This window comes from Leptodactylus fuscus, chromosome 4 (assembly GCF_031893055.1).
Source record: "Leptodactylus fuscus isolate aLepFus1 chromosome 4, aLepFus1.hap2, whole genome shotgun sequence".
NCBI classification, from domain to species: Eukaryota; Metazoa; Chordata; class Amphibia; order Anura; family Leptodactylidae; genus Leptodactylus; species Leptodactylus fuscus.
Genome location: NC_134268.1, coordinates 105,952,888 through 105,972,814, shown reverse-complemented (window position 1 = coordinate 105,972,814; position 19,927 = coordinate 105,952,888). Strand labels below are relative to the sequence as shown.

Below are 19,927 nucleotides of genomic sequence, written 5' to 3'. Positions count from 1 at the left end.
TGTTGAGTAGCCATTCAACAGTTTTTCATTATTCTTGTGTATTACTACTTGCGAGGATGCTTCCCTTTATTATAGAACTTCTTTTAAGATGTAATATAATCAAACACTATGAAAGTCCAGGTACAGTAGATTGCTAAGTAAGGATAGAATTTTAAAAACTTTATCCAAACATCAGACCTTCCACATGGAAATTGACATGCGGTAGAGCCTTCAAAATCCACAGCATGTCAAGTGGACTATACACCTCTCAATGTGACAAGCTGAAATCTGCCGTGAATCTGTGGTATACATACATGTAGCATATATGTATTTGTTGCAAAATACCTGATATTCTTCAGTGTGTGGACTTATGTTGAAGTTATTACCGCCCCTCATATATCACAATTGCCCCTATGATAAAAAAAGAAAAAAAATATATATATATATCAATCACTAGGCATGGACTTCAAAGTTCTCAAGGGAAATACTTTGTGCCTTGGCTCTCTGCTCAGGCTAATATAAAGCGGTTCCAGAGCAGAGGATCTTTCTTTATTTTATCCATATCCCCTATTAGACATATATTATGGGATATATAAACATGGACAATACATAGCAGGCAGCCAACTCTCAGCTCCAATTTCTCCATTATCATGCACCTTTAACAAACTCATATACTATATCAATTCTGGTTAAAATAAGCATCTGGCATTTCAATTTATGGCTGCTATCTTGAGATACATTGGCAAAAATCAGAGATTCAAAAAATAAATATAATAATAATAATTTCCTCATTATTTAGATTTTTGGTGAATCTGGTCAGAAATGGTGTGATCCACAAACAAAATTATCTTGTACATTGCCAACTTTACCATGATAACCAATTCTTCATTGATTCTGTGCTATCCAAAATTGTATGATTCCGCAAAAACAGTCACTTTATCTCCATCTGTAATGCATTAGAAGCAGGCAGCTCTTTACCCAACCCTTTCCATGTTTATTGACTCTTCAGGTGAGAACTGAACCCAGCTTGGCTGCATTGTCTTTCATTTGCAGGTGTCCAGGATTGCTGACAGTGAGAATGGAGTCATGCTAATGCTGGGACGATGCTTGCCTCATATTGTCCCAAATGTGCTCCTTGCTAAAAGAGAGGTAAGCAAATTGCTTTAGGTGCTTTATATTTAGATTAAAAAGTTCAAGTCGTACCTAGTAAATTAATTTCGTTGACAGTTTTATTTTTGTGCATGCATCTGCTTCTAGAAAATGGTTATGCATCTTTGCCAGGTGAGTTGAGTAGTACACCATGATACCCCTGACACATTCCCCTGTGTTTCACACAATATAGTATCACAGATGACTGCTGGTCTGTGATTTACCGCTGTCCTTACTTTCAACGCATCAAGCACTGAAAGTAGTAGGAATACCCAGATTATTTTGGTCACATCCCCTTTCTGCATATATGTTTTAAACATATATGCTAACCTAGTTTTGGCAACATATTTGTTTTTGTAAATCTGAGCATTTCCTATGTTGTTGCCCTCCAGTTTATCGTATTGTTTAGTTTGTCTTTTCTGGCTAATATATTATTTTACTGTTAGTTTTATGAAAATGTTCATTTAGGGTGCATGTTTTCTTTCATACACTGCCTTAGAATAAATAAATATATAACTTTTGTATTTTTTAATTTTAAATTGTTCATTTAGGAGTGGTTACAAAATAAATAAATCGGCCCTTAATTTGGGTAGTCATGCATAATATATATTATGGGTAAACCGGTAAATAAAGGAGATATATATATATATATATATATATATATATATATATATATATATATATATATATATATATACACAAATATGTTAGCAAGAATCTGCCTACATAAGTTCACAATGCAAACTGTATACGGTATCAACTACAATACATATTTTAGACTTGACAAGGCTTTGAAAATCCTTCTTGGAGTGGCTTTGTAAGTCCAGCTAGTGACTTCCAGATCTCATAAAAGATTAAATGGTAAAATAGGGTAAGGTAGTGCTAAAAAAAAATTGCAGGACAAAATCCAAGTATTTCTTGTACATTCTCTCCTCTAATATTGATGTCTGGTGTTTTTCAGGGTTTCTAATGATAAAATCATGCAATGTCTCTGTGCTTTTGCATAGCAACAGTCTGGGTTGGAAATTTTCTTTAGACTTCTGTCTTCTGCTTTTGTTCTGTATCTCTTCTAGGCTGCTTCACTTTACCCTTAGATGTAAGGCTATTTCCATACAGTCATCTTTTCCCCTCGCTACTGTACGTTGGAGTTTGTGCATTGCCCGTGACATGCATGATATTACATAGGACAGTCGCAGTATGGTCTCTCTTTTTCCGTGTCTTACCAGCATTTGTAGTTCTCTAGTATCTTGTGCAGACTGTGAAATGCTACTGTAGCATTTGATGGAACATGTTTTACTACAGGTAATGCCTTTTGGACTGTGGTTTCTTCACTAAAGATTGCGGACAGGTGCAGAATAGTTTGTTTTGAATCAAGGCCTTGTTCACTTCTGTATTCGGCATTCCGTTTGGGGAGTCTGCTTGGGGACCCCCCCGAACGGAAGACCGAACATATTGAGAAGCGGTGAGCAATAAAAGCACACGGACCCCATAGACTATAATGGGGTACATGTGTTTTCCCCTGCAGTGTCCGCACGAGTCTTGTGGAGAGGAAAGTAGTTCATGAAGTACTTTTCTCTCCACGTGTACCACTTACGGCTGCTGGAAGTGCTAATTGAATATGCTGGTCTCATAGCTCGATTCTGCTGTATTTATGAGCAGTGCATCTGCATAGCAGCAGGTGCACAGTACAGTCAAGAGCTTTTACAGTCACCATCCTGAAAGGGTGGTGGAAGAAAGGGGTAGCGATTACATTTTCACTATATTTTTGAGCACTGCTAGGGATAAAATTGAAATAAATATAAATATATATATATATATATATATATATATATATATTTTATGTGGGGTGTATGGGTTTTGGTTAATAGCAGTATGCAATAATAATAATAATATAATATCAGTTAGCTATAATATGACGCCCTTATGGCGGGCAGATATGCTTTGTAGAAAAAAAAATTGGTTGTGTGCTGTTATGATCCAGGACCTGATGTAAAACTCTGTCAGACCACTTGATGGCAGCACAAGCCAGTGCAATAATTGACTTGACGTTGTCGGGCAGCATTTATCATTTATTTTGGCCAAGTTAGTTTAGATCTGCTGTTTTTATTTTGCATTTGATTTGCTGAGGTAAACTGTCATTTCGCTTTGCACTTCACTACATTGCTTTCATGTTCATGTAGGATAATGGTCCCATCTTTTTGGACTGTTACAGTGGGACACATAGTATACTGGGTGTAAGTGTACCTATCTATAGTCTTGAATAGTTTTTTTGTTTTTTTTTTAAATATTAGCACAGACATTATCTAAATATAGAAATTTTGTGGTCTAAAATGCTCCAAATTATGACAGGTATGTTGAAATCTAATATACAGTTATGGAGAAGACTGTTTCTGGAACAATATAGTTAACTTTAGGGGCAACATGGTGGCTCAGTGGTTAGCACTGCAGCCTTGCAGCTCTGGAGTCCTGGGTTCGAATCCCTCCAGGAACAACATCTGTAAGGAGTTTGTATGTTCTTCCCGTGGTTGCGTGGATTTCCTCCCATTCTACAAAGACATACTGATAGGAGAAAAAAAATGTACATTGTGATCTCTATATGGGGCTCACAATATATATATATATATATATATATATATATATATATATATATATATATATATATATATATATATATATATATAGTTAACTTTATTATTGCACATTACTTCCAATATAAAAAGAGGGGCAGAAGCAAAGATGGACACAGAGATGGTTAAAAGAAGGGATTGTCCATCCGACAGACTCCTGGAATCTATGGATGATCCATCGATAGTACTACTGATATAAAAGTAACACTACACTTTAAATGTTCTTTCTGGCTTATAAATATATAACTTGTACAAGTCTGTAGAAGGTTTTCTGTCTTGTGTATGTTCCTAAGTTGATGTGGTTGTTGTAAATTGCATGCACTTAACAGACCCCTAAATTAGAGAGGGGGACTGGAAGCTACATTGCACGAGCCAAGCACTTTTTGTCAGTCCCATAGACTCAGAATGAAGTAGCAGTGTGCATGCTTGGCCGTTGTTCTATTCGGTGTCATTCTACTGATCACTCAAGGTCCCTTATCCTGTAAAAAAAAAAAACCATAAATAAAAAATATATTGTATAAAATTTATTTTTTCATGTATTTGTTGAGCGACATAGACATTATTTTCCCCTACTTGTCTTTTTTTCATTTTCATTCAGTGTTCTACTGTTGGTTTTGAAGTCTATTATTATAGCGTTTCCTTGTTTGTTTTGCTGGTTAGACATGACTGATTCATAAGTATAGAAATCTATGCTTGGTATTGAATGGAAAAGATACTTAGTGTTTTATTCATGTTAAATCGAAAGTGTTAAATCATGTTAAATCAGCTATAAAGTAAAGTCGTGCTCAAGTTACGTGACATAGTGATAATGTACTTCATTTTATTCATTGAATTTAGTCTTATTTTTTGTGTTAGTAATATAATGACTGCTTTGTTTTATTCCTGATTGTAATACTTTTGTTATGAATGTTATTAATGCTACTGAGACCAGCTTCTTCCTGCAACCAGACCAAATCAAATTTAGATAACAGAAAACTGAAATAGATGGATAAAGGTTTTAGACATGGAGGTGCTGTTCACTTGCAGCGCTGGGGTACTGGTTTCAAATCCGACCTAGGCCAACATCTCTACTGCATTTGTATGCTCTCCCTGTGTTTGTGTGTTTCCTTCAGGACTCCAGGTTTTGCCCAATGTGCCAAAAAATATACCGTATTTTTCGGACTATAAGACGCACCACGTTTTAGAGGAGGAAAATAGGGGAAAAAAATTTTGAAGCAAAAAATGGTAAAATATTTAATATATGGGAGTTGTAGTTTTGCAACAGCTGCAAGGCCACATTGACAGGTGACCCTGCAGCTGTACGGGGATGCATAGAGTGTTTTTTTTTGTGGGGCCAGCTGTACTTTTTAGTTATACCATTTTGGGGAATAGCTATTGCTTAGATCACCTTGTATTGAAAAAAAACCCGGTGGTTTATGAGATATAATATATATATATATATATATATATATATATATATATATATATATATATATATATATATATATATATATAATTTTTTTTTTTTTCTAGGGACAGGAGGTGATTTGGAACTTTCATTTATATTTTTAAAGCTTTTTTTTTTTTTTTTTTTTTTTACTATTTTATTCCCCCCCCCCGGGGGCTTGACCGGCCCCGGGGGAGAAGGGGCCACCGATACTGACCCGGCATCCGCTGTACTAGAGAGGCGGATGCCAGGGAGGGATAGTTGCTGGCACAGGTGCCGGGGCCTGAGACATCGCTGCGCTCCTCTGCCCTGCATGAAGCCAGCGGTGGGGGGACGGAGGAGCGGAATAGCATCACTCCTCCCGCTGCTGGCTTCATGCAGGGCAGAGGAGCGCAGCGATGTCTCAGGCCCCAGCATCTATCCCTTTCTGGCTTCCGCCTCTCTAGTACAGCGGGTGCCAGGCGCCACATTCGGACTATAAGACGCACCCTTCTTTTCCCCCCAAATTTGGGGGGAAAAAAGTGCGTCTTATAGTCCGAAAAATACGGTAATTATAGATAAAATGGCTTCCTGTAAAACAACTGACCCTTGTGGGTATCAGGGATGAGCGCCTATATGACAGCTACTTATTCCATTACTCCACAATGCTCCCTACGCTTTCAGTCCCATTTGGGAGAAAAGAGCACCACAAATGTTTGCCATTGGTATTCCAAAATGATTTACAGTTTTATCCCTGGTGGCTCAGAATGGAGGTAGGTTTAAAACCAGCTTCCCTGGAAGCATGGAGTACAGAATGAATCGATGCCATTAACATTTGGTCTGGTGGAATGAAGTTGGTTACTATAGTTTACCTGATGTTCTAGGACCATGTTGGTGAACCTATGGCAAGCATACCAGAGGTGGCACTCAGAGCCCTCTCTGTTGGCATGCACGCCATCTCCTCTTTCAGACTCCTTGATCACTCGCTAATGGGGAATCCAGTACAGTCATATTTATACTTCTGCTTTTTTCCTTGCTAAACAGGAATTGATTCCATTGATACTGTGCACTGCTTGCCTCCACCCAGAGCCTAAAGAAAGAGACCAACTCCTGCATATACTGTTTAATTTAATAAAGCGTCCAGATGATGAACAAAGGTATGACTTGACTCCTGTCCACATCTTTAGGCTTCATTGTTGTTCCCCTCTACAGGAAAGTAAAGGCGATGGCCAGAACATTAAAACTGATGTCCCAACTTTGGGATAGACGATCAATATTAAATTGGTGGAAGTCTAAATCCTGGCACCTCTGCATAAGGCTGTGCTTTTAGCGTAGGGAATCCAGTACCAGTCACAAGTGCTAAAGTACAGATTTTGGGTGACATGGCTATCTAGAGTTCTGTGGCCCGGATTGGCAGGGGGTTGGGAGTCGGGCCACCTACCAATGTGACATTGATTTGCAGTACTAGGAATAAGCCATGAATTGTAAAGTTCTAGAAAAGAGATTGTTTAGGGTTCCTATTCCCTCACCAAAGCATGAAAAACATTGTTGCTTAACCTCATCACCGAGTATCTCAAAGCTGTTTGACTTCTTCATTTCTTAAAACTGTTGTTAGTCGAGCACGATGGAGGCTGTGTGTCCAATGGGCATGTGGAGACGAATCGTCAGTTATTTTTCATTTCTCTCAGGTTTTCCTAAGCATTCATTAGATGCTTTGGTCAATGTTTTTATTGTTTGTATGTTGAAAGGGATTGGTGGTTTTTTTTTTTTGTTTTTTTTTTAATGGCAAATAATATTAAAAACAAAAAATCTAGGGATTTGAAAAATGTGTATTAGGCAAAGGCCCCATGATGCAGAAATGTTGCTTTTTTTTTAGTTACAGGTTATGCTGCGTTTTTTTTTTTATTTTATATTTTTTTTTGAGCCAAAAGCAGCTACAAAAGAAATGAGAAATAAATAGTAAGCTTTTATAGTTCTACCTTCTGCTTAATCCACTCCTGGCTTTGGCTAAAAAAAAAAAAAAAAAAAAGCAATAAAATTTTCAGCAAAAAAAAATGCATTTCTGCAACATGGGGTCTCAGCCTTAAGGCTAAGGGCCCATTCACACAGCGGAAACCTTTTCCGCCATGTGAGTTGTCCGCGCGGCTAGCCGCAACGAAATGCTGAGGCAGTGCAGCGGCATCCCACACCTGATTAGGCTCAAATGAATGATTGAAGCAGTGAGTCTCGAGCCGTGGGAAGATAGAGCATGTCGCTTCTTTTTCCTTTTAGCTGAAAAAATCGCTAACTGGTAAAAAAAAAACAAAAAAAAAAAAACTGAGCAATTCCCAGTGAAATGAATGGGAGCTTTTTTGCAAGCAGATTTTAAGGTGGAATCCTCCTACAAAAAAAAAAAACTCTGTATGAAAAACGCTGCAGGAAAAAAAACGTGGCGGCAGTGGATGGTGGTTTTTCCCGCAGCACTTTTCATAGAAAGTCCACAGAGGAAATCTCTGCTTCTATTATGCTTTCTGTTTCCAATATACTTATAGGGAAACCTCCGGCATTATCGTAGTATAATTGACGTGCTGTGACAGTTTTGGAAATCCCAGTGTGGCCTCTTCGTGTATTTTTGTGCAAGATGTGAATATGATTCGCTAGAATCCAATTCACATTGCAGTGACTGTAAAACACTGCCTTTTTGTTCCTGCAGTGTTTATGCCATGTGGGGCCTCTGCCTAAACGATTTTTCATGAGTTAAATGAAGTCTATTAGAAGTAAATTGATATAAACATAATCACAGGACCTTGTAGGACTCCACTATATTATGCAGCTTCGTTTGTAGATCCATTTTCATATAAATCAATCTACACTACAAGGTACAACATCCTCCTCCCTCCCCCAGACACACATAAGGGCCCTCTTACCCAGATAGATATTATTCTGCTGTGCCTTATGGATTACTTTTCCCCCAAGAAAGTTTTCCCAAAGTTTCTGGTTTAGCTTTAGACCTCAGCTAAGTTATCCCTGCTATTGACTATCCATCATTCTGCTCTATTGAAAGATCAGAACAGTGGACTGAAAAGTTTTAGCAGCTTAATTTTATTTTCTTGTTTGTTTTTTCTTCAGTTCTCCAAGTATTAACACAATCTTGGGGATTCCAAAAATCTGTGCTGCCATTTTGCCAAGTAAAATTATTGGGCAAAAATTGTAATTGATAAAGAAAGATCTTGAAAGTGAGCCTGCAATATAAGGTATTTTATAAATAAGATGGATGTAATGTGTTCTATCTGTCTCGCTTTAGGCAAATGATTTTAACTGGTTGTGTAGCTTTTGCTCGGCATGTTGGACCAACTCGAGTTGAAGCAGAACTTTTACCACAGTGTTGGGAACAAGTAAGTATACAGTTTGGCTTTTCTCTGCAAGGTCTGTGTCTTCAGTATGTGTAGATTTTTTTTGTTTTGTTTTGCAGTCTAAACAGAACGTGCATTGCTGGCATTAGTATTATGTATCTAGTATGTTTGTAAAGAATTTACTCAGGATTATCTTGACAGCAGAAATATGTTTTCTAATATATTTTAATTATTTTACGTAGAGCTTGTGTTTCTAAGACAGTCATATATCCTCAACAAGTCATTGCTGGAACTTGCTGAATAACTTTAACACATCCTTAAAGCGTAGCTAACCTTTAAACAAACCTCATAGAAATTAATATTTATATTCTGTACTGTTTAGCACTTTCCCCCTCACTAGGCTCTATCTGTAGTTAGCACTCCTTAGCTGATGCATGGAGACCAGTTGCCATACACTACACACAGTATATAGAGCAGAATTTGCTCCGTAATTGTCTCTCATAGTCAGAAACAAGCCCAGAACCATTTAGGACATGTATAGATAAGTACTGCACTTATTTAGTGCATCACACTAAATCAATCCCTCTCTCTACCTGCTACACACACACACACACACACACACACACACACACACACTCTATCTCTATCTCTCTCTCCTTACCCCTCTCTTTACAACCCCCCCCCCATTCTCTCTCTCCTCACACCTTTTATAAGGAGAACCTGAGTCATGTGACTTGCAGTCCACCTTAAGAAGGATATAGCATAATTTGAAGAGGGAGGGGGAGCAGGAACCCAGCCTGTCTGAGAAGATACATTAAGATGTTTCTTGCATACATATATACAGGATTTCGTTAAAATATTACCTCTAACTTAGTGTGTTAATTTAATTCCCTGCTCTTGTTGTGCTTAGGAGTATTGTACATGGGCTTACTCTGAATTATAGGTTGCTCTGAATGAATATACATATAAACATGAGTAGGTCCGCCCGCTGGACTCCTAAGCATAGTAAGAGTAAATTAATTTATAGTGGAACTTTTCCCCACAACTATATATAATTTGATGATGCTCTCTCCTTCTCTATAACATCTTGCCTGTGTCAGGAATCTCCGTTTAGCTTATGTTGCTTCAAGGTCACTGTGCCAACTTGTGAAGCTTCTGCAGTTTTGTGGGCTCTCCTAGGCTGATTCAATTAGTACTTTAGTACGGCTTCAGTACCCTGATCATTTCTTGTGGACTGCTCCAAGACTGACCTTTGTTACTGGAAATCCACTTGTCTTCTGATTTTAGCTCTGACGTAAAACTCTTGAATTGACTTTTGGCTTGGACACGTCCAGTCTTTTGATTCATCCTCCCAGGTTTTGATCTGCTTTGTGAGTTTATAATGGATTCTGGTCAGACATTAGTTTGTGCAGCATTTATTGCTTAAACTAGTTTCTATGGTGATAACTTGGACCCAAATTCAGCACCAGCCCATCTGGCTTTGGTGCTGGTGAAGATGTTTTGGGGAACGGGATCTTTATGTCAGCACTGTGTGAGATTGAAACAACTCTTTCTACTGCTCTCTTATGTCAGCCAGTTCCTGCAATGTCTTATGTTGCTTCAGAGATTCTCTCATAACAGCCAGCAGGTCAGACACCATGTACAATATGACTTGTTCCCTTTTTAAAGATAAAACATTAATGATATAATAAACTATTGGTATGTGTAAATCCCACTTGTGTATCCACACATATATCAGGAAGATGGATCTCTGAGCCTGATCTTGCAGTATGAGGCTGTAGATCACAGCCACAAATAGTAGAACTGGCTGTGCTTCTGTGTACCCTCGATCTACAAATCTGTACAATATACATAAAATGGCATATTTATGGCTACATGTGTGCTTTGAAATTCATAATTTTGTATTTCAGAACACGATTTCCTGATAGGTGGAAGTCCCGTTATTAATTTTTTTTTTTTTTTTTGGTGCTAGTCCTTTCTACTTTGCTACTCGCCACAACTCTGTATACCAAAAGAGCATTGCAATCTCAAAAGTCTTAGAAAATTTTAGATTTATTTTGCATCACCTTTGTATTTATTTACTATTTGGCTACTAGAATATTATTCCATTTCCTTTATCTTTATTTCTATGCCGTGGTAATGATTTTTTTGATGCTGTCCTCTAGATAAATCACAAATACCCAGAAAGACGACTTCTTGTGGCAGAATCATGTGGAGACCTAGCACCTTACCTCCCTGTAAGTTTTCCTACTACCATATATGACTGAGGAGCAATTACAGATCATATTAAACATTTAGCGACTATACTGTTTATTTCATTTTGTTAATGCAAGTCTCAGTTCTACAGTAAGTATTAGACGTTACACTCATTGAGCAAAAACTTCCAAAATTAATGTTGACAACACGTGCACAGTGTTAGACTATTTAAGACCGATGGACAAAACAGGCATGAAAGAAGGATATTTTTCACAAGAGTTTTGCATTCGAGGGACACTCCCATCATAAATTTAGTTCTATTGAGGGATCTGTGAAAACAGCCAGAAATAGGACATGAGCTATTTTTAATGGTCTATTTTTAATGGTTTTAACTGGCTGTCAAAAACTGGTCATGTGAATGGCCTCATTCACATGTATGTCATTTAATCCAGCCACGTGACAGGCGTTAACATTGGTCACGTCAATAGGGCTTGTGAGCGTTAACACACTTTATAACTGCACTTAGTTCTGGTATCACAGCTGCTCTTCCTTATAAGTAAAACTCTGATTCCAGGCCATTCCTCATTACCAGCCTTGTTAGCAGCAAAACTTCAGTCAGTAATAAGAAATATCCTGGAATTAATCATTGTGTCACTTATAAGAGAACCTGTGACCCTAGAAGTGACTGCAGGTTATACATGCATTTGGTACATAGTGTGTCACTCTTACAGGATTTATCAATATGTCTTATTATACAATACCACTTTGTGAACTGTTTAATATAGTTGCTGTGTTCAAATTTTTATGCTTAACTCTCTGCCAGAGAGACTGGTTTTATGCTAAGTTCACACTAGTGTTCGGGTTCTCTGTCCCAGGTTCCGCCTAAAATCGTTGGCCAGAAATGTTTTTGAGCAGATACGGTTTCTGTTTTTCAGGTCCGCAAGCGGAGTGTGAACCTAGCGTTACAATTGCAGTAATGAGTAGCATATGTTACTATGTATTTCACCTGTATGCTAAACACCCAACACAGCAGATATTTTCACTTTAATAGGCGTTAGCATACAGGTAACATGTAAAGGGTGCAGCTTATTAAAACTTAATGCAGTTCTTCATCAAGACATGTAATGGAGGACTTTATCTTCCATTACAAAAGTAAACCAACATGATAGAAGATAGCTTCCATCTTGTGGTTTCCATTCATTTCAAAGGGAACAGACACAGAGTCATTGTGTAGTGTAGACCACCAGTGTTGTAGTATAGACCTGAGAGCCCAGAGTTCTTTGTTTTTCTGTTATTTATTACTTCTCTCTCTGCTTAATAAATTGGATTTAGGATTTAATATTGTCAGATGTATTGTATTGTATTGTATTTTATGTATTTATTTAGAAATTCTTTAATTAGTTTCGCAATAAGAGAAACAAATTACAAACATTGGCAAATCAGAGAGAAACCAAATTCCACTGGAATTGGTGACTTACAGCAGTAGAAGCATAAGCGAAAAAAAAAGAAAATAAACATATCTGATCCATTAGACAAAATAACAGATCAGTTTTTTGAATGATCAAAACAATAACACAACAGGTTCAGAGGGGGGAAACCATTAGAGGGAGACCAGTCTTAGAAAAGAGAAAGAGGGGTGGAGCAACTACTAGTAGAGGGAGGGAGTGAAAGAGAGAAAAAGGGAGACGAGGGGGCTCTCAAGCAAATGCTCAAGGTCTCATTAGGTCCTGGTAATCCAGCAAGCCCTGAAACATAATCCTGGGTGTCTAGGTGGAGATAAATGAGCCATGCATGTTATTGAGAGGGGCTATGGGGGCCTTCATCCTCTGAATGACTTTCACTTTAACTCCTAATAAAACCTACTGTGCACAGTACACATAGACTAAAAATGAGTGATAAAAGCATACACGAGACAATGTTGGACTCATTGTGAAATCCTGCAGCAAACTTGGGGTTAATGTACCAGTTTGTTTTTGTTTTTTTTTGGTTTTTTTTGTAGTTTGTTTTTGTTTTGTTTTTCAGGTGAGGAAAAGTTGACAGACTTGTGCAAAAGGGGGGGGGGGGGGGGGGGGTGGACTCCTACTACAGCCAGTTCCCTTAACATTCAATTGTTGGGGGGAAATGGAGTTCGTAGGAGGCATAGAGGATGAGTTTAAAGGACAGGATGGGGGTTGGTGTTTGGCTTAGTGTTTTTGAGTATTATAAAGCAAATAATGGTATACTGGTCATACAAAACCAGTAATGTGTTAACCAAACCTGCTTTAGAAAAATGTCTGGTCTTTTTTTTTCTTCTCTAAACTACTGGCAAACAAACATCACATAACTCAGTATTCATTTATTATGACCCACCTTGAAAAATTTCTTACAAAGTTTGTACTATTTCCAGACAGTGTAGTAGGTATTTTCCTAGACCATGGCTATTTTATATGAAAATGGGAAATTTTATGTTGTAATAACGAAATGTGTCTGTGGTTACCCCAAAGCAATGTAGGTTTCTCTGTTTTTCAGAAAGAGATAAGAAGCTCTCTAGTGCTATCAATGTTGCAACAGATGTTGCTGGAAGACAAAGCTGATATGGTGCGGGAAGCAGTGATTAAAAGTCTTGGCATAATTATGGGATACATTGATGATCCAGATAAATATCAACAGGTAACTGCATTAACAGACAGTTGTTAAAGAGGAACTTTTAACACCTCCAACTTCAACTCTGCATTCTTTAGAGGGAGTCTGTCAGCACTCTTTCCAAAGATGCCTTTCTTATTCTGCAATGTAGCTCCATTTTCATAAAAATTTAAATTTTATTCTTATGCAAATTAGCTGAAAAGTTGAATCCCCCCCCCCCTTATCAGGGTTTTGTTCTTCACTTTATATAATAATCACGAACATGTATTTTTTATAATTGAACTTCAGCTCTGGGGACCTACATTTTCTCTTGATTATCTTTGAGATGTTTCTACAACCATTATTGTAGTCTACATATGGTAATTTGAATTGACTGGCACAACTGTGTCTATTTAAGTTCGCATAGCTGACATGCATTTCAGATCAGAGCCAAAACCAAGCCATGAGAATTGAAGAAATATGAAACAACCAAGACTCTTCTTAGCCCCACCCAACTAAGTTATCAGGAGAGAAAGGCCTTGGCAATAGACAAAGAGCACAGTGGTCACTCTGGCTGAGCTCCAAAGATAGTGTGTGTGGATAGGAGAAACTTTCATAAGGTTAACTATCACTGCAGAGCTCCCATCTGGGCTTTATGTCAGAGTGGCCAGAAAGAAGCCTCTCAAGTAAAAGACACTTGAAGGCCTGTTTGGAGTTGGCAAAAATGCATCAAAAGGATACTCTGTATTTCATGTTATTTGTGTGTTTTTAAGCTTCTGGGACAGGGAGACTGGTCAGGTTTGAGGGAAAGAAGAATGGAGCAAAATATGTAGATCTTCATAGTGAAAAGTTGATTCACACTGAATCTTAGACTAGGCTGAAGATTAACCTTTCAACAAGACAATGGTCAAAAGCAGACAGCCATTACAATAGAGGAATGACTTAGGAACAACTCTGATAATGTCCTAGAGTGGCTCAGCCAGAGCACTGACATGAATGTAATTGAACATGTATGAAGAGACCTAATCATGAATGTCCACCTATGGTACCTACTCAGTGTGACAAAGCTTGAGTATCTGCAGAAAATCCCCAAATATAGATGTGCAAACGTCATGGCAACTTACCCATGAAGGCTGGAGGCTATAATCTTTTTTTTTTTCTTTTTTTTTCTTTTTTTTTTTTTTTTTTAAAATGTTAACTTGGCACAAGGCCGTATCATAACAATATATGAAAAAAGTGAGAGAGTCTAAAGACATTCTGAATGCATTGTATGTACTCAAATAGATAACTGTTTTATAACACTCATTCATGTGATTTGTCTTCAGGGTTTTGAACTCCTATTGACTGCCTTGGGGGACCCCTCAGAAAGAGTAGTGAGTGCCACTCACCAGGTGTTTTTACCAGCCTATGCTGCATGGACAATGGAGCTTGGAAATCTCCAATGCCACCTTATTCCCACTCTTCTTAACAAAATCGAAAAACTCCTCAGGGTAAGTAAAGTTAATGAGTGAAACTGCCTGATTTTAACACTATAAAACCATAATTTATTTAAAAATACTTTAAAAAAAAAAATGAAATGTCCACCCAATCTGTTTAATATTGGGGGATATATCCGGCTACCTAGTGGTGACAGTCTTTTATCTTGATTGGTTGCCATGGATACGACCACTAATGCAGAAACTTTCTATGGTCTGGGACTTGGCAGGATCCCAGCTACGATTTTCTTATTGTAGATGGGTTATCAGGCAGGGACACTACATGTATAAGAAGATATCCCGGCCATGATAAAAAAAAAAAATCATGGCTGATTTTCTGACCTTAGAAAGTTTCTGCATTAGTGGTCATATCCATGGCAACCGATCAAGACAACAGACTGTCACCACTAAGAAAGTTAGAGAAAATCTTTAAAACTCTGCAGAATTTTTAATTACTTATATTTGCAAAAATGTTTAACTTTTAATTATCTACAAATTTAAAAATAATTATGTAGATGGGAATACCCCTTTAAGGCTGAGGCCCCATATTGAGGAAACGCAGCTTTTATTGTTGCAGATTTTGCTGCAGTTTTTTGAGCCAATGGATTGAGCAGAAGGGAGAAGTAAAAGAACGTCCTATATAATTCCCATTCCTTTTGTAGCCATTCTTGGCTTTGGCAACCAAAAAAGCCGCGTTTCCACAACATGCGGTCTTAGGGTCAGTTCACACGTGAAAACCGCCTAGCTTATTTGTGCGAGGTAAAAAAACCTCGGGGAGTTTTTTTGACGCTGTTTTTTGCATTCCACGCGGTTTTTGACGCGGTTTTCGCTAGCGGTTTTCGCTAGGGTTTTTTTTTCCTATATGTGCTATAGAAACTGCAGGCGAAAACCGCGCGTTTTTTTGCAAAAAAACGCGCGGTTTTGTGTGCAAAAAACCGCGCGGTAAAAAACCGCGCGGTTTTTTGCACCCCATTCACTTCTATGCAATTCTTCAGGCGTTTTCCGCCTGAAGAAAGGTCATGTCGCTTCTTCAGGCGGAAAACGCTAGGAGGAAAAAAAAAGCTAGTGGTCTACATAGACCACCATGTTAGCCTAAAGTAGTTTTTCCCTCTCCGCCAAAATGCCAAACATATTTCTGCTATCACAGAAAAAAAAAAGACAACTAACAAGATCTTGAATGTAATTCATATAACTTCTTTGAGATCTGTTATAAAACAAATTCTTCATAGCTTTCTTAATATGTTATGTTAAACTGTTAAGCTGCCCTAAGTGTGGTTAGGTGCTATTTAACAATGTATAATTTAGACTAGTCTTGTGATCTTGCTTATAGGCTTTCCGGTGAACATTTTCTCTAAAATAAAATAAGGAAAAAAAAGGATTTTTGCGACTGTGTATATTTTTTCCCCCATCCATTGATCACTGGGGTCCATCCCTTGCAATTGCGTTTATGCATTCTTTCCTCAGTACTCCTTTTTTATTTTAGGAAGGAGAACATGGGCTGGATGAACACAAGCTACACATGTATCTCTCTGCCTTGCAGTCTCTTATCCCCTCGCTGTTTGCTACTGTTTTACAAAATGCACCATTTACAAATAAAGCCAAGCTTCAGGGAGAAATATTGCAGATAGAAGGTAAGAATGGACATATCCATAATAAAAAAATATTAACTTGAAGAAACACGTTATATTAATGTCAGCCTGCTTTTTATGTAATTTGGATAGAGGCTTCCCATCTCTCATCAGCAGCAGATGTTATCAGGATGACTGAGTGAGGTGCCATATGATGTTCCTGTATGGGGCTATCGCCACATCCAGTCCACTGGATGATGTTGCTTTTTTACTTCTCAATAAGTGACGCACCGATTCATTTCAGTAGATATCATTACTGGCCACGCAGCTCAGCTGTTCCTGCATAGGCAGCGTTTCACTACTGGTTGGATGGCCGTTAGATGGACAGAAATAAGGCACCTATCATAACGGACATTAATGGACTCTAACTGCTTTTAATGTCCATTTATTTATTTACTTATTTATTTATTTATTACTGATTGCTTTAATGGATCAGTTAAAATAAATGGACACATTAGCATCAGTTATTGTCCGTTTTTACACTGTGGGGTTTTTTTTTTGTTTTTTTTTTGTTCTGTTTTCTGAGCATGCGCAGAAATCTTCTTTATGATGGCTGTATTTGTGAGTAATCTATTCTTTTCTGCACAACAGTGGTGTCATGTGACCAGCAATAAGACTCTCCAACTGATACATCTTCTCATTTGTGTGCAGGAAGTCAGTTTCTCCATTCGGTTATTTGAGAGGCTTGATGTGAGCCTCATAGAAATGAATGGAGAAACTGACTTCCTATTCACACATGAAAAGCTGTGTCCGTTTGGGATTCGTATTGCTGGTCACATGACGTCACTGTGGACCAAAGAAGAGTAGATTACTCAGAAATATAGCAACTGATAAGAAGAGTACCTGCACTGCAAATTACATCATGTGCCTTTCTCACAGGCCAGGGAATAAACATTTTTGTGGGAGTTCTACTTTAAGTTGGCCATATACATAAGCGATTTATCTGTATATCTTTGACAGATTCATCAGTCTGAGATTCATAGTGGTCCTACACATATGATTATTAGCAGATGCTGCTTAGGCCGGGTTTACATCTGCGTCCCGTTCTCCGTTCTGCAGGTTTCCGTTTCCTGCACGAAACTGGACAGGAGACGGAAACCTGCAGGCATCTTTCAAACCCATTCATTTGAATGGGTTTGAAAAGTGTCTGGCCGTGAGCGGCGGTGAGCGTTTTGTGCTCTCCGCGGCGAAATCGTCTTTTTTAACCGGACACAGAGTCGGACATGCAGGACTTTGTGTCCAGTTTAAAAAAAAAAAAAAAAAAACAGATTCACAGCAGAGGCATAAAACGCTCACCGGCGCTCACGGCCGGATTCGGTCTGACAGGTTTCTGTTTTGTGCATGCAGAGGACAGAAACCTCAGAACAGAGACCAAACGCTGGTGTGAACCTAGCATAAGAGAAGCAGCCAGTGATAAATGGCTAGGAGTTAGTTCACAATAGCGTTCAGGAACTCTGTTCCCCATTCCACAAGCTGGATTTTTCCCTCTGTTGATTTCAGCATAACTTCAGACCCAAAGAACAGAAACTTAAACACTAGTATGAACCTAGTGTAGAGGTGATCTTGCACAGATACTGAAGTGACTTCTTGAATCCTTAGAATTTTGTGCTTTTTGTTAATTGTTTCTTGTGCAGGCATGAAGCCTACTATGTCTCAGTTCTTTGTGTCTGTATGTCTTGGACTACCTCTTGTGATTATTGGCAGCCACTTCAGTGTTCCTCTTTTTTTTTTGTTTGTCTCTAGTTGCATACCATACAGTAGTGGTTTTATAGCACTGGTGGTTTGTACACACAGAGAGTTTGATTTGATTTTTCCAATTTCTATCACAGTCTGTCTAGTAGCCCTTAAAATAGATTTGCTGGCTATGTGATTTTCCTGCATCTGACTCAGCTGTCCCAGCATGTGAGACTGTGTAATATCCCATAGAGTCTGTCTGTTTTCGGAACAGTGTTCATGTAACAAATGAACCTGCTTCTGTTCCCTTAAGTTTCAAGTTGCTTTATGTTTCTCTGTGATAATAGATCTAATGTTCTTTGCAATTACTATATAAATTGTTGCCTGCCTCTTTGCCAAACGATCTCTTCCACAAGCCAATTGCAGTTGGTGCTCTATTTTTCCATAGTCTTACAGAATGAGGACTTAAATTGTCATGTTTTCTTTCTGTCCATTTTAATTATCATGATGATTTCCATTGTATCAAGGGCCCTTGGAGAACACTTGAGAAGAGTTAGATGCACATGCTGCATTTTTGTATCTCATATAAAATATATTTTGATTCAAAAGTAAAGTTACTTTGCTTTGTTTTTATGATCTATGAAATTAATGTTTTCTATCTACGTACTGTTAAATTATGCCACTTACATAGAATGATACCACCTGGTGTTCAAAGTGTATAGCCATGCCCATGGCGGATTCTAATTAGATTTGGTTGAGCTACACACCCTCTTAATTCATTCATAGGTCAGAGGTTCATAGAAAGATATTATGCTATGCGTAATATGGCTGAAATGCACTTACCCTTAATTCATTGGACGTCAAAGCTCAAAGAGAAATGAGTAATTTTAGGGGTTGCAGATGTGCTTATACAGTTTGATCAAAATGTGACCAAGAATCTATTTTTCAAGTATATTTATGTACAGTAGGAATTAATAGTAATGCCCTTGGTGCTAGCAGAGTACGGTTTCAACTTTTTTCTTATACTGCTTTTGGTGTATGACAAGCCCATTTTTGTCACTTGAATACTAATGTGCCTGGTCGTCCCGCTCTTTTGCAGTGTGCAAGCACATAAAGTGCCCAAGTCACATATAATGTGACAGAGAGCCCGGCATATACATATCATTCTGCTGGGTGATTTGCCCACTCTTCTATGATATCACCTTGTTGAGGAAACCTTGCAGACATTTCGGAAGAGATGGCAAGTTTGCTTTTACAGGCAATGGCGGGTTTGTAATTTCAGTGTCTGCAAGCAAAATTATGTCTAGGTGCCCTGCAATCAAAAACTTTAGTCCACGCGCACTCTGTACCAAATCTTCCCACATTGTACATTGCCCCCTATTATGTACTCTATTATGGGTACCTGCACAATACATTGTCCCTTTTTATGGCCCCCACAAAATTGTTTGCACCCTTTTATGGGCCCCCACATTAGGCTGTAATAATGATATTCACAATCCCGGCTCCAATCCAATACCGCCTCCCATGGGCACCAAGTATGCCCCCATCCCACTTGGAGACCGAAGTGGGCCTGAACAGGAGCAAGGATGAGTAAAATAGTGGCTACTAGTGATTGGAATAATCCAAAAAGTAATTGATTGAGTTTAATATAAACAATGACAAAAAAACATAACAAGGGTTGTGTTATGGCCTGACCTGCCTCTGTGTGCAGGAGTAGTAAGACAGGCCTATATGCTCAGCTGTCAGAGAGGGAAGGAGACTGATCTCAGAAGCCAGGTTCAGGTGAGGCCTATGGAGGCAAAAATAAATGTGAAAAAAAAGAAAAGATTTTATTTATGTTAGGAGCATACCACTGAATATG

General features: G+C 38.3%; 1 protein-coding gene across 6 annotated transcripts in view; it reads left to right on the top strand.

Annotated features, from left to right (window-relative positions):
* Positions 1-19,927, top strand: part of RELCH (RAB11 binding and LisH domain, coiled-coil and HEAT repeat containing) — a 108,929-nt gene that overhangs the window by 34,389 nt on the left and 54,613 nt on the right. For 5 of the 6 annotated variants that reach the window (XR_012715459.1, XM_075270902.1, XM_075270899.1 and 2 more), the window contains 7 exons: positions 1,033-1,128; positions 6,205-6,317; positions 8,444-8,534; positions 10,658-10,729; positions 13,197-13,337; positions 14,615-14,779; positions 16,248-16,395. Coding sequence is in view for 5 of the 6 variants with exons in the window: in XM_075270902.1 (XP_075127003.1) it covers positions 1,033-1,128; positions 6,205-6,317; positions 8,444-8,534; positions 10,658-10,729; positions 13,197-13,337; positions 14,615-14,779; positions 16,248-16,395 (826 nt within the window). In the remaining variant the exon portion in view is untranslated. Of the gene's footprint in view, positions 1-1,032; positions 1,129-1,240; positions 1,261-6,204; positions 6,318-8,443; positions 8,535-10,657; positions 10,730-13,196; positions 13,338-14,614; positions 14,780-16,247; positions 16,396-19,927 lie in introns of those variants that run through there. The other variant, XM_075270903.1, reaches the window with a different exon arrangement.